Below are 13,063 nucleotides of genomic sequence, written 5' to 3'. Positions count from 1 at the left end.
AGTTTACAGCAGATAATTTTTTTTAATAACTTTTTATAACCACTTGAGTGACAAGTGGATTGTCTGCTGTCTGTTAGCCATCACGTCATCTCAGCTCCAGCCACGTCATGCCTCTTTGCCCATTTTCTGTTATCCGGGAGTGACGCGCTGCCAAGATGGCAATGGCCGACTTTAGGCTTCAAAAAAAAAAAAAATATGGTGTGTATCAGTATAATGCATCCGTGCATTTAGTCTTAAAGTGACAGCAGCCTAATATACCTACCTGCTGCTCTGTCATTAATGTGAATCAAACAAAAGAGAAAATAACGTACTGCTCTTGAACTTGTTTTTAGCTTTAATAAGAATACATTATATTTAATTAATGCAGTGAAGACTATGCAATATTTTATTTTTTATTACATTTCAGTACTAAATCTAACTACATATTAAATAAACCGATTGTACTGAATTTGTTTAATTCATATTTTTGTTATATTGTATTTGTCCTATTATTTGTAATTAGCTTCTTTTGTCTTATTTTTAATAACAGAAATGAGATAACACAAAATAGCTAGATAGTGATATATATCTTTATCGTGAAATAAAATTTCTAATTTCGTGAAATGGTGCGTAGTAATACTTGTAAGGGTGTAATATTATTCATCTTCTTTTTTTTATCCTCTTATTTTCTCTCTTAAAAATTTTCCTTAGCATTGTCATTTTATTTGAGTTTATTTTATATCTTTTATTTTATTTTGAAGCGTTTGTGTAAGTTTAAATCAGATCTTTGATTTAATAAAAAAAACTTTAGTTATACTGTATATTGAAAATTCTCGTTTGAGATATTTAATATTATGATAATGTGCTTTTTTAAATCATATTCTCAGAATGTGATGACCTTCACTGACAAAAAGTCCAACAGAGCTGCATCAACGTAATGTGTGCAGAGCCTATGTGCATTACAGTATTTCATCATGATAAATCTCCTCTCTATGAGCCCTACGTGCGATATTAGCCATGGCAAGTTCTATTTGCTTTCCCGGACTGGGCAGTTAATGTTAAAAAAATGAAAAAAGAAACAATGTCCATCAGCTAATAGGAAATCCGTTATGCTTCCACACATCCCAGACCATATTTATTTCCTCTCCTTCTCTCCTTGTTACCCTTTCCCTACATCTTTTTTTCTTGTACATTTTCCACCCCCTTCTTCTTCTTCCTCCTCCTCCTCCTACCCATCACGTCCGTTGTCGTTGTCCTGCACGAGCGGGAGACGCTCGCGTGTACGTCTGGGCCGCATACATTTGCTCTGATGATGTATTGTCCTGCTGAGGAGTTTCATTTACTGTGGCTGGCCTCTGCTGAACCTGTTGCTAGTCACTGAGCACGATAAGCGCATAAGTAGCACGCCACTTCATTCATCATGTATCGCTCAGACCACTCAAATACCTCATAGGCCATGCAGGAGAGAAACTACTAAACCGGCAGAAAGGATCACGGCGCTTGTCTCAAAAAGCTGAGGTCGTATTAAAAACCATATGCTTGTTTTTTCCACCATAGAATTGTGCAAGGAAGTCTGCTGTTTAAAATGTTGTTGCAAAACTGTTTGCGAGCTCAAAGGGTTCAGTGTATGTCAGGGACGCTCGTCGCAAACCCCCCCCAAAAAAATAACAACGCACACAAATTTGTACGTATTTGATATTCCGGGATAATTCGCGTTTCGAATCAGTGGGTGACTTTTCTACTTGCGTTTTCTAGCTGTATTGGATTTTATTAAAGTGCATTAGGAATCACAAGCGGTGTCATGTCACTTAGAGCTCAACGTTTCAACAGACCGGCTGCCCGCGGGCACGACGCTCCTCTCCCCTTCATTCGGTAGCGCGCAATAGTGCTTACATGCTCCGCGAGACGAGCAAAAGGAATAATTAAAGAGGTGAATGATAGTGGGAGAAGGATTTAGGGCAAATCCTATTGTTTAAAGCCGTTTCATTCCATTGAAACTTCTTTTTCCTTTACACACTTTCTCAGAGCCCTGGTTTACACCCCGAATTGGTTTTTCAGTTACATGCGTACACATTCCGTCTTGTGTTTTCAAAGGCTAAAGCAAAGCACAATGCAGGCAGCGAACAACAAAGACCTTATGATGTACGCACATTGTCTTTAAATCACTTCATTTCGACACCGCTGCCTGCGCAGCTTTGCGCTTATCAACATCAGGAATGCAGCTGAAGGCAGAACAACAATGATATAAAAAAATCATTTTTAATAGCAGGTAGAACGGGAGTGTAATCCTCAAATCAGTCTTTTCTTAAAAATATTTCTTAGTTTAGAATATGGAAGAAATTGCTATCGAAATCAGACCTTAAATGAGGCTGGATAGGCCAATTCTGTGCTGTCGTCCACCTATCCTCGCTTTAAAAATGCCCCCTCTATCCCCTCCTCATGCTTTTACTGTCAGTCAAAGAGCACTCTTTCTCCCTGGCGCATCAGGGCCCGGCGGTATTGATTTTTCCACCCACTGAAACCACCTCGTGAGCATAAATTTTGCATTAGACACTAAGGGGAAAGCGGGCGGGGGGACAGGACCTCGGGAACCGGGCGCATGGGACAGCCAAGGCAGACAGGCGAAAGAGACAGACAGAGATGGTGAGCACAGGTAATGTTAGTGTGTTAAAGTGGGTGGTCATGAGCTGTCCCTTATAAAATACAACTTTAGCATACCCGTTACATACAGAAATAATTACTATGGAAATAATATAGTTTAAAAGAATATACTTTAGTGTGAACTGAATGTGATGTTTATGGGCACTTAATTGCATGTTAATTGCAATTAAATGAAAATGTATTATAGTTTTAGTTTATATTGAATGCAATTATTTACATTTGTTTATTAATAACTTGAGAGTACTTTTTCGACCCACTTAAGTAGTACATCTTTATATGTAATTTCATAATTACTTCTATTTTCTTTGAAATATGGTTTTAAGTACTGCAGAATGTACTGACAAGCATTTATGGTAAACTAAAATATACTTTAATATCATTTCTACTGAACTTGTACGTCACATATATAAATGTATTGGTAATTATTTATTTGGTAAGTTTAAAATATATTAACTTTAAATGTAATATTGAATAGCACACTGTAGTTAAAATAATAATCAAGCTTGAACTTTAATATGTTAGTACTGAAGTTATAACACATACAAATATTTAAAATGTACTTTAAAGTAAAACTTGACATTATTAAAAAGTGAACTTTTTAAAAGTGTACTAAAGAAACAGTCATTACTGAGTTAATATTAATTTATTATAATATAATATTACTGATTAATTAACAACATATACTTAGGGTTAGAAATAGGGTTTGAGTTAAGGTTAGCTGCATGTAATTATGTATTTACTGTTATTACTACAGTAAGTACATGTAATATATGTAACAAGGACACTAAAATAAAGTGTTAATTTTTTTTAGAATATACAATTAAGATTTCTATTATACTGCAAGTGTACATTCAATACAAGTTAGCACACTTCTTTTTAACAAGGTGTTTTGATATTATTATCGTTGAATACCTATTACTATATTTCCACCCAAAACACATTCAAAGAACATTCTGTGGCTCAGTCAAACGTTTTTTCTTCTCCTTTTTTCTTTCTTTCATAAAACCACTTTTACACCTTGTTCTCTCTGGAAGACAGCCCAGAATTCCTTTAAATCCCCAGCAGAGCCCATAGCAGTAATACACTTTGATCAGACATGCATGTCAGACGAGGGGTTTTGTGGTCTGATCCCAACACGCTGTCCACTTCAACGCTATAAACACTCAAGGCCACTCACTTGCAGTCTAACATCTCTGCCTTTTAGAATTGTCTGATCCCAATCCAAATCACTGTTAGGGAATCATTTAATAATGTCTGAGCTGCACTGTAAGCAATGGAGGTCCCATCTGCTAAAGGTGGTTCTGATATTTTATTTTATTTCATTTAGTCCAACACTGACCTTTTTTCTGCTGGTAACTAGGCTTTTATTTGTGTTTTTATAGTGCAAACGCATTTCCAGACATAGAACTCACGCAGCCTCCCTTTTTTTCCCTGGCATCCTTTGACTAGATTGACTAGTGACTAGTATATGATCATTCATACTTTTAGGGCTCTTTTTTAACGATCTGAGCGCATGGTCTGAAGCGCATGGTGCAGGTGCACTTAGGGCGTGTCCGAATCCACTTTTGCTAGTTTAACGTAAGAAAAAAAGGTGGGCGCATGGTTCAAAAGGGTTGCACCTAGTCTCTTAATGACTCATGGGTGTGTTTTGGGCGTAACGTGCAATAAACCAATCAGAGTCTCATCTCCCATTCTCTTTAAAGACCAGTTGCGCTTGCACCATGGTGGATTCGCTGTTTACATGCCGAAGAGCAGAGAGGAATCCTTTTATTTTTAATATTTAAAAATGTTTGCGCAACACAAAAAAATCTGGTCAATGCCGCAGCCGTTTTCAGTTGCCTCAAAATAGCAACGCGCCAACAATGCGCCTGAACACACCTTGTTTTCAGACCAGCACGCACATGGGCTAACAGATGGGCGCAAATGCATTTGCTGTTTAAACAAAGTGGCGCTGGACGTGAAAATGATAACTGTGCCAGGCTGAAACTAGCAAAAAACCCTTGCGTTGCACTAGGCGTCGCATTGTGCCGGGTGTATGATAGGGCCCAAACTGCTTTTAATCTATTCAAGCACTATAAGATGCAAAGGAGAGCTACATTTTTTACTCGTGCACTGCCTGTGAACGCACATCTGAAACACGCACACAGAAAGCCACTTCTCAGACAGTGCATCAGTACTGATTTGGGTTCCTTTTTGAGTCTTATTGTGTTTAAAAGGACAAAAAATTGTCATAATGCCCATTTGGCGAGTTGGGATATTATGTCTGATCCACACCATGTGTGTCAGATCTTAAAGTGACAGCTGCCTAATATACCTGCTGCAGTCTGTGTCATGAATGTTAATTAAAAAGTCAAACAATAAAAGAAAAAGTAAATCACTCACTGCTTTTGGCTGAATAACTTGTTAAAGCATACAGAAGAACTTCATCAGACCTCTCTTGTTCTGCTTCTTTCATTTGTTTTTACACATCTTTCTTCAGCCACATTCATTTTCCCTAGAATTAATTAACTTGGTGTTACTCACTTTGGCCTTGCGATTGGCCTTTAATTCACTGCGCTGCCTGTGTGTGTCTGTGCACGAGTGTGTGACTTCATTTCGCCGTCACTATTATTTCTAAAGTGGGCTGCATCATTACATTTGGGTAAAGTGTACTATTTTTGGCATTAATCACTTTGACAGGTCTTTAACAGGATTAAAATGTCAGTCAATATTTCTTAGAGAACAAGATGTATGCATGCATATAATAGATTTTGCATTTTAATTGTCAGTTAATCTGTCTGTCACACTCGCACTCTATCTCCAACCGATTTTACACTCAGGTCAGACCCAGACGCACATTGTTGTGTTCGTCAGGTGGACGCCCCCAGAGAAAAGGGTGTTGTATGGGACAGACAGACAGTGTACCGTATTAATGAGACAGGTGGATACTCTGCTTTGCCCTGTACACTCTCTCTGATACTAGAAACAAAAATAGTGCTATCACCCTGTCGCTTCTTGATGACCTCCACGCTGACCTCTGACAATCAGCCGCGCTGCGCTTCACACACACCCACACACACTTACACACATCAAACACACGACAGGTGATTTTTACACCGGGAGTTTGGCACACACAGGGTCGTTGGGGTGAGGGGAATGAGTTTCTGTTAAACAGAGGCGTCTCTGTGATCTGTTGTGGAGAATTCTGTTTGCTGCTACTTTGCTTGAGTTCAGGTCGGTCTCAAGAAAAGGGAAGAAAGAAAAAAGGTACTAAATTGGAGTGGCTTCAGGTGCAGGGCGGCAAAACAGAGCATCCATATGTCAGGCGGGTCACAGAACCTGTCAGGATGGGCCCTGGCTTCATTTGTGTGCGATTCATTTTAGAAGGTTGTCAGGTATTTTTATAGACTTTTGAGGGTCTGACAAGGTTTATATGTCTCCCCTTTACTTTTGCTTATGGGATGAACATTAATTAAATAGTCTGGTAATCTACCTGTCAATTCATGTTTTAATATGACATGGATTTGAATGTATTATGACCTTTAAAAGAGAAAAAGGACATCATATATAGTGCGCTACAAATCTAGATGCTTTGTCCACAGGCAGTGCATTTATTATTTATTTTTTATTATATTGACTTATGAGCAATGCTATCTTAAGCAGTGCTGGGGTATTCTGTGGTTTCGTAAACATAAACAAAAAAAATCTATTTATAGAAAATAGGTATTTTGTGTGTAACAAAAAGGGATGTTGTTAAATAACAGATGTAATTAACTTTTTTATTTCTATAATTTAAAATAACTTTTTTTTTTTTGTAATTTTCTGCATCATTACTCCAGTCTTCAGTGTCACATGATCCTTCAGATATCATTCTATTATGCTGATTTGGTGCTCAGGAAACATTTCTTTTGTTATCAGTTAATTCTAAACAAAGTCTAAACAAACTATTTTAATATGATTTGTTCATATGAGAACTGCTAGATTCAACACATTACCAGTGTTGTCCTGCATCCTTGAATTTGTCATTTAATAGATACGTGGAATAAATATTTACTGCTTTTCGTATCTCCAATGGGACGCCAGGTTCATTTTCAGTGGAAGTGAATAGAGCAGTGTCTATTGTCACTTTTATTACATGTTTAAGAAAGAGAACTTCATTTATTTTCAATAAAGTCAAGGTAAAACTTTAAAGTGCTCTGGAGGTGGGAGTGAGATCCAATCTAGAAAACAATTCACACTGTCATGTGTTATGTTACTATTGTTCAGGTATTTATAGATGATGCAATGAAAACTTTTACGTTACCATGCTAAAGCGTCATCTGCTTTCCATGTCCTTGTCTTCTTTTCATATAAACTCTCCAGCGAAGTAAACGCAGTATTTCTGCTCTGAATTCGTGTAGATATTGTGTTTCAATGCATTCAGACCTTTGCAGCTCTGTCATTGCACCCGACTCTTTGGCTCAAGGTCTGCATCACAGAACCGCGTACTGCCTCCTCTTTCGCACGCAGCGAGACCAAGTCTGTTTAAAGGAGAACGGAAGGTTAGCAATGTTTCATAACGAGATGACAGAGTTTATAAAGCACTCGCTCTCAACCACAGTTTTACCTGCAGTGCTACCCATATAATAGGGCCACATGGGGTTTCTCTACCATCCTGAGCCTCTCTCGCCATCTCTCTATTTGTTTTCCTTTTCTTTATATTCTTTTGTTGTTCTGTCTCTTTCTCCAGTCTCACGACTGCTGCGGGAGTAGACCCTCCCATCACCTTTGATCTTCCCCTTGGTTTCGATAATATTTTTGACAGGATTCAGGCTTTCTCTTTTCTTCGTCCTTTTTTCTCTGTCCTCCTCCTATTCTTTTTCACTTATTTTCTACTTGTAGCAGCTCGCTCGGTTCCTCTATAGTTGTGCGATGGAGCGCCACATATGTACGCCCTGTCAAGGCCTGCGAGACAACTTGCCCCAACATTTCAAGCGCGAATTGGACTCTTGGAATTTTCCCGGGCGCAGATGATATATATAATTCATGCTGGGGTGTGAGAGCGGTGTCAACGTGTCAGGCGATTGAAGAAATGTAAAAGTGGGCTGTTTACTGGTTGAGAGACACTTTTTTTTTCCCTGAGTAGGGGAGAGAGGGCTTGTGGTGCGTCAAAGTCTCGCCTGCCTGTCCGGTTGTGATGCACGAGTAGCCACACTAATCAAAGAAACGTCAGCACCAATGTATTTTCTTAGTTATCTTCAGCAGAAAATCTCCTGCTTTTAATTATTCATCTGCGTCAATTAATTATGAACACTTCTTGTCAAGTACGCTGTGCACAAACACATGCTTGGCGATACAGGTCTCGCTTTGTAGATGAACATCGATCCATTGTTCAGTTATTTTGTGATTTATTTTTGGGATGGTTTATACTTGGCTGCGATTTAAAAATTCCTGCAAATTATTCCTGATGTTATCAAGCTAAATGCTATATGTCTATAGATAATTATGATTTATTTGTTTGTTCATTTATACACACACACACACACACACACAAACATATACAGTCAAACCAAAAATGATTCAGACACCAGATATAATTTTTTACTAGTGGGTGCAGGACACAATAGTTCATGTAAGTGAGCATAGCAAAATAGAGTAAACTGTGACATATTATACCCAAAAATTCTTCATACAGTGGACTACCAGTAAAATGTATAAACTTTTGGGACCAAAATGATTCAGAGGCTTTGACCTGACCATGTTTTGCTTAAGTGTTTTTCTTTAATTGCTAATGTGACCTTTCACACCACAGACTGAACAAGATTAAGCATTACTTGGTAATTGATTGACCTAAATTGGTATTATCTAATTGTGTACTTAAATTTAACATCTGACATCTGATTGGTTGATTGTAATCCATTACATACCTTTCTATCAAAGTTATCTGTCATTATCAAGATGAATTTGTTCTGACACAGTTTAACTGAGTTCTTGTCATATTTTATTACCATGTTCTAAACTCTAGAGAATAAACTGTGATAATGTGAGAAAATGTTGAAGGTGTCTGAATACATTTTGGTTTGACTATATATATATATATATATTGTATATATTCTATATATTGTACTCACTTTTTGTCATAGTTCTAAAAATGTATTTTCTTTACACTGAACACTGAAAAATGTTCCCTTGCAAAATGAACAAGGCTGCGTCACTGCGATGCTGTGTCATGCCGTTGACAATATAGGAACACTTCCACGTGAGCCGGTGTCTGAACCACATGTCAAAATTAGCTCTCGATTGGTCAAGCTTTATCGACATTAAATATATGTCCAAAAATACTTGTCATCAGCTTCTTTGTCTTCAGAAGCGATATGTTTGAGCGAGAGTGTGTGTTTCTCAATTGTCAAGTGTGTGTGAAAATATTAGTCAGAAGATTAGTCTGTTAACATGGCAGGTTTGAGAAACGACTGACTACTGTGGCTTCACTTCATTACGGTGGTCGATTCATGTCCTTGAGGGGGGCTGACTGAGCATTGCAATCACTTTAACATCCACAAGCTCTGATCATGTTTGGCCCTCTTCTCGAGGGAAAAGGGCTGGGCTCCCGCTGTGCAGCAACTTCGGTCATGGGGTCCGCAGGTTGAGTTGGCGGAGGTGGAGTTTGAGATGAACAAAAATCTTTTGTACCCTCTGCTGATTTAGAGGACCCCCATTCTAGATCTTGAAGCTCATGAACTCATGCTATCTGCATCTGATGTAGATAAGCAGGCTGGTTCTTCAGCAGAGCAGCTTTCTCAGACTGCTACATTTTAGGAGCTGGCAAGTGGTCATATGCTCTAAATTGTATGACTGCTTTCTCACATCCGCCCATGAGCAGCCTCCTCTCCGCCATCTCCTGTTCTTCCCTGATCACCACAGTGAGGTGTTGAGATCGTAGAGGAACCCATATTCCACGGGATTAGTGCCTCAGGCGGTTAAAAAAACTCAGCCGAGCCACAGAATTAGCCCTCCATGCAACCAAGTAGATAGGCCATGCTAGGGCTGCTATGGTTGCCATGGAGATACACCTGTGGCTCAACCTGACCGGCATCATAAAAAGAGATAAGGCCTTCCTCCTTGATGCCCCGATTTTGCCTTTTGGCCTCTTCAGCAATTCAGTAAGCACTGTTGTCCACAGATACCAGGTGGCAAAACATTAGTTAGTGCCGTTCACCAGGCCAATCTCCCATAGAGAGGAGCAGAAGGAGAGTTTGGCTTCTTGAGTCCCACCCCGTGCCACAGAAAGATACAGGGGCCAGGAGACACACTCAGTCCAAGCTGCCCAAGGAGAGATCAGATCTGAGAGAGGTGATCTCCGTAAGGGCTGCAACAAAAAAATTGTGACTCCTTCGGACCCTGGTCACTGAGAGTCGATGCTCACTCTGTTATTGTGTGCCCGATTTCCCTCTGGGCTCTCAGGGGGCATCTCTACTTATCCCGTCACTACCTGTGATTTCGGAAAGCAAAGTTGACCAATGGGCCATTCACCTCATCTTTGCTCACGAATCCTCCTTTCGGTTGGTTCAGCTTTTTTCTGCCAGTTCGCTGTTTCAGGGCACCTAATGAGAAAATTATCTCTCTTTCAGACTTTGTGGCAGTGTGGCAACACTGTAACATCTGAGGCTCAAGTTAAACCTCAAGAAGAGTGAGTGTAGATCCTAACATCTATGAAAGACATCAAGCTAGGCCCGGAGCTTTCAGTTCAGAAAATTCAAAGGCTGTTAGGTCTTATGTGTCAGCAGCCAATGTCTGCTACATGTGAGACCTTTCCAGTTCATAGTTCCTCAACAAGGGCCTGGAATTGGGGGCATGTTGCTGTCTCAAAACTGTCTAGACAGACGCCTTCGCTCATGGGCTGGGGTGCGTTTCTTGAGGGACAACCGGCCTGTGGCCTGTACAGAGCCCCTCATCTCTCTTGGCACATATATTGCCTAGAGATGAGGGCAGTGTTTCTAGGGTTGAAACACTTTCTTCCACTTCTCTGGGGCTACCATGTGTTGGTCCATTCAGCCATCATGTCGGTAGTCATCAATCACCAGGGTGGGCTGTGTTGACACCCCCTTTTCAAACAAGCACAGGAGACCCTGCTCTGGGCAGAAAACTAATTTCTATCTTTTAGAGAAGTTTACATTCCAGGGCATACAAATGTGGGGCAGACATCCTGTTGAGGCAAGGGCTGAGGCCTTGGGAATGACTACTCCATCCACAATCAGTGGAGTCCATATGGCAGAGGTATGGCAGAGTGGAAGTGGATCTATTTGCAGCTGAGGAGACAACCTACTGTTCCCTCTGGTTTGCCCTCACACCTCCAGCTCTTCTGGGGTTAAATGCCATGGTGCGCCTGCACACCTTTCCTCTGATAGCTGGTCTCCCAGGAGTTCTAGCAAGGGTTCACCAAGATCGAGTTCACCTTTTTCTTGGTTTGCAGACCTAGTATCTCTCTTGGATGGTCTCCCATGGACGATATTTCATCTCCGACCAGAGGTCTGTAAACTTTGTGTCTAGCCACCAGCTCATAGATTCTGCTCTCTCGACTGAGGTTGCTAAAACAATTAAAAAATATAGAGCTCCTTCCATTGGAAAGCTGTAAGCCCTGAAATGGCAACTGTTTGTATCCTGATGTGAGCAATATTATGTGAACCCAGTTAACTGCCCTGTATGTTCAGTACTGGAGTTCCTTCAGGAACGTCTCACAGCAGGGCTGGCTACAGCTATTTTAAAAGTGTATGTAGCCGCCATTTCTGCTAACCACTCACCTTTTGATGGAGCTATGGTGGGGAGACACCCTTTGGTCTCTCAGTTCTGCGCGGTGCCAGACGGCTGAGGCCTATCTCCCAGTCACGAGTTCCCTCCTGGGACCTGGCATTGTACCTAGAAGTCTTGACAGAGACCTCATTCTTTGCTCTGCCTCATAAAATGCTGGAGCAGGAAAGCTTGCATCTGTTATGTTTGGTCCATGCCTTGAGGATCTTTGTCTACCGCTCAGGCCAGTGGTGTAAATCCTTTCAGCTTATCCTTTGATTTGGTGAATGCAATGGAGGTAATGCTGTCACCAAGCAACGTACAGTATTTCGCATTGGATTACGTATGCTTTCTCATATGAAGCTTGTGGAATGGCCTCTAAGGGTCAGGGCTCCCTCCACTAGGGGTATGGCATCCACAAAAAGTCTTGCTAGGAGGTGCGTCATTGCATGATGTATGTGCTGTGGCAGGCTGGTCCTCTCTGCACACATTCATTATGTTTTACGGATGCGGATTCAACCACAGGATCTGGTATACTTCAGGGTTGTAAGTTTGAGTTGCGCTAAACAGTCACAGCCTTTTGGGCAGGCTCTTTCCCAGTACAGTAGTGGCGTATTTTTATTGTTGGTTTTATTGTTTTATACACACATCTAACAACATTTTTAAAAATCATTCAAGATTTTTTTTCTAAAATTAGAAAAAACTTAGTAGCAGTAAACTACTACTTATTAAGATAATGCTGTGTTTTAGCTAGTTTTCACTGGTAATAATCAAAATGGTATTGTCCTCGAAATATTGTATTGTGTAAACACATATCTAAAAAATAATAGTTACAATTAAATAAATACATTGCTTATTTGCCTTGTTGAATTCAACTTAAATTGGCTTAAAATGTTTTTAAATATATATATTTGTTATTTATAAATACTCAACATCTTTCTCCTCTTTCATCACAGCTACCTCATCCCTAAACTCTCAGCTCCAGCATCTCCAACAGCTCCAACAGCTACAACATCACCAGCAACAACAGCATCATCATCATCAACAGCAGCAGCAACAACAACAACAGCGAGAACGAGAGCAGCGTGAAAGAGACCAACAACAACGAGAGCGAGAGCGAGAGCGAGAGCGAGAGCGAGAACGAGAACGGGAGCAGCACCAACATCTCTGCGGCCCAACGCATCTCCAGCAACCCAGCCATCATCAGCTCACTCCTCCGATCCAATCGCAAGTGTCTGGACCTTCTCCAGGCTCCGCCTCCACCTGTACCACCTCTAATCACAGCTCAGCTCAGCCTCCCCAGTCTCCGCCCCCTCACAGGCAAAACCAATCACCAGCTCGCAGCTTGCCATCACCTGTCACGCCTCCTCTACCACTACAGGTAAGATTGAAAAAGAAAATTAAACTTTTTTCATTTTATTTATTTAGTTATACCATTAAAGTAAGGAGTAAAATTTACTGTACACTTCCCCTTTAGAATAATAACTGCAGTTTCCTGCATTCATATTACAACAGTCCAGAATTATTTTTGTCCAGAAAAATGAAACAATATGATATCAAAATAAATGCCTCACATTTCCAGACAGCCGTAGCCAGCAGCCTTCCTTGTATTGCTTCTCACCCAGTTCAACTCTTGTTTACACACTAAAAGTGAAGTTATTTAAAGCTATAATAGAAGTTG

At 40.3% G+C, this 13,063-nt stretch overlaps 1 protein-coding gene across 1 annotated transcript in view; it reads left to right on the top strand.

Annotated features, from left to right (window-relative positions):
- pou6f2 (POU class 6 homeobox 2) overlaps positions 1–13,063 on the top strand; it is a 125,173-nt gene that overhangs the window by 59,105 nt on the left and 53,005 nt on the right. Inside the window, exon 5 of the mRNA XM_079805553.1 lies at positions 12,339–12,763. Coding sequence (XP_079661679.1) covers positions 12,339–12,763 — 425 coding nt within the window. The remainder of the gene's footprint in view (positions 1–12,338; positions 12,764–13,063) is intronic.

Source organism: Gobio gobio, assembly GCF_949357685.1.
Source record: "Gobio gobio genome assembly, chromosome: 23".
NCBI classification, from domain to species: Eukaryota; Metazoa; Chordata; class Actinopteri; order Cypriniformes; family Gobionidae; genus Gobio; species Gobio gobio.
Note: the sequence above shows the minus strand (reverse complement) of the source record. Positions and strands in the feature narration are given on the sequence as shown.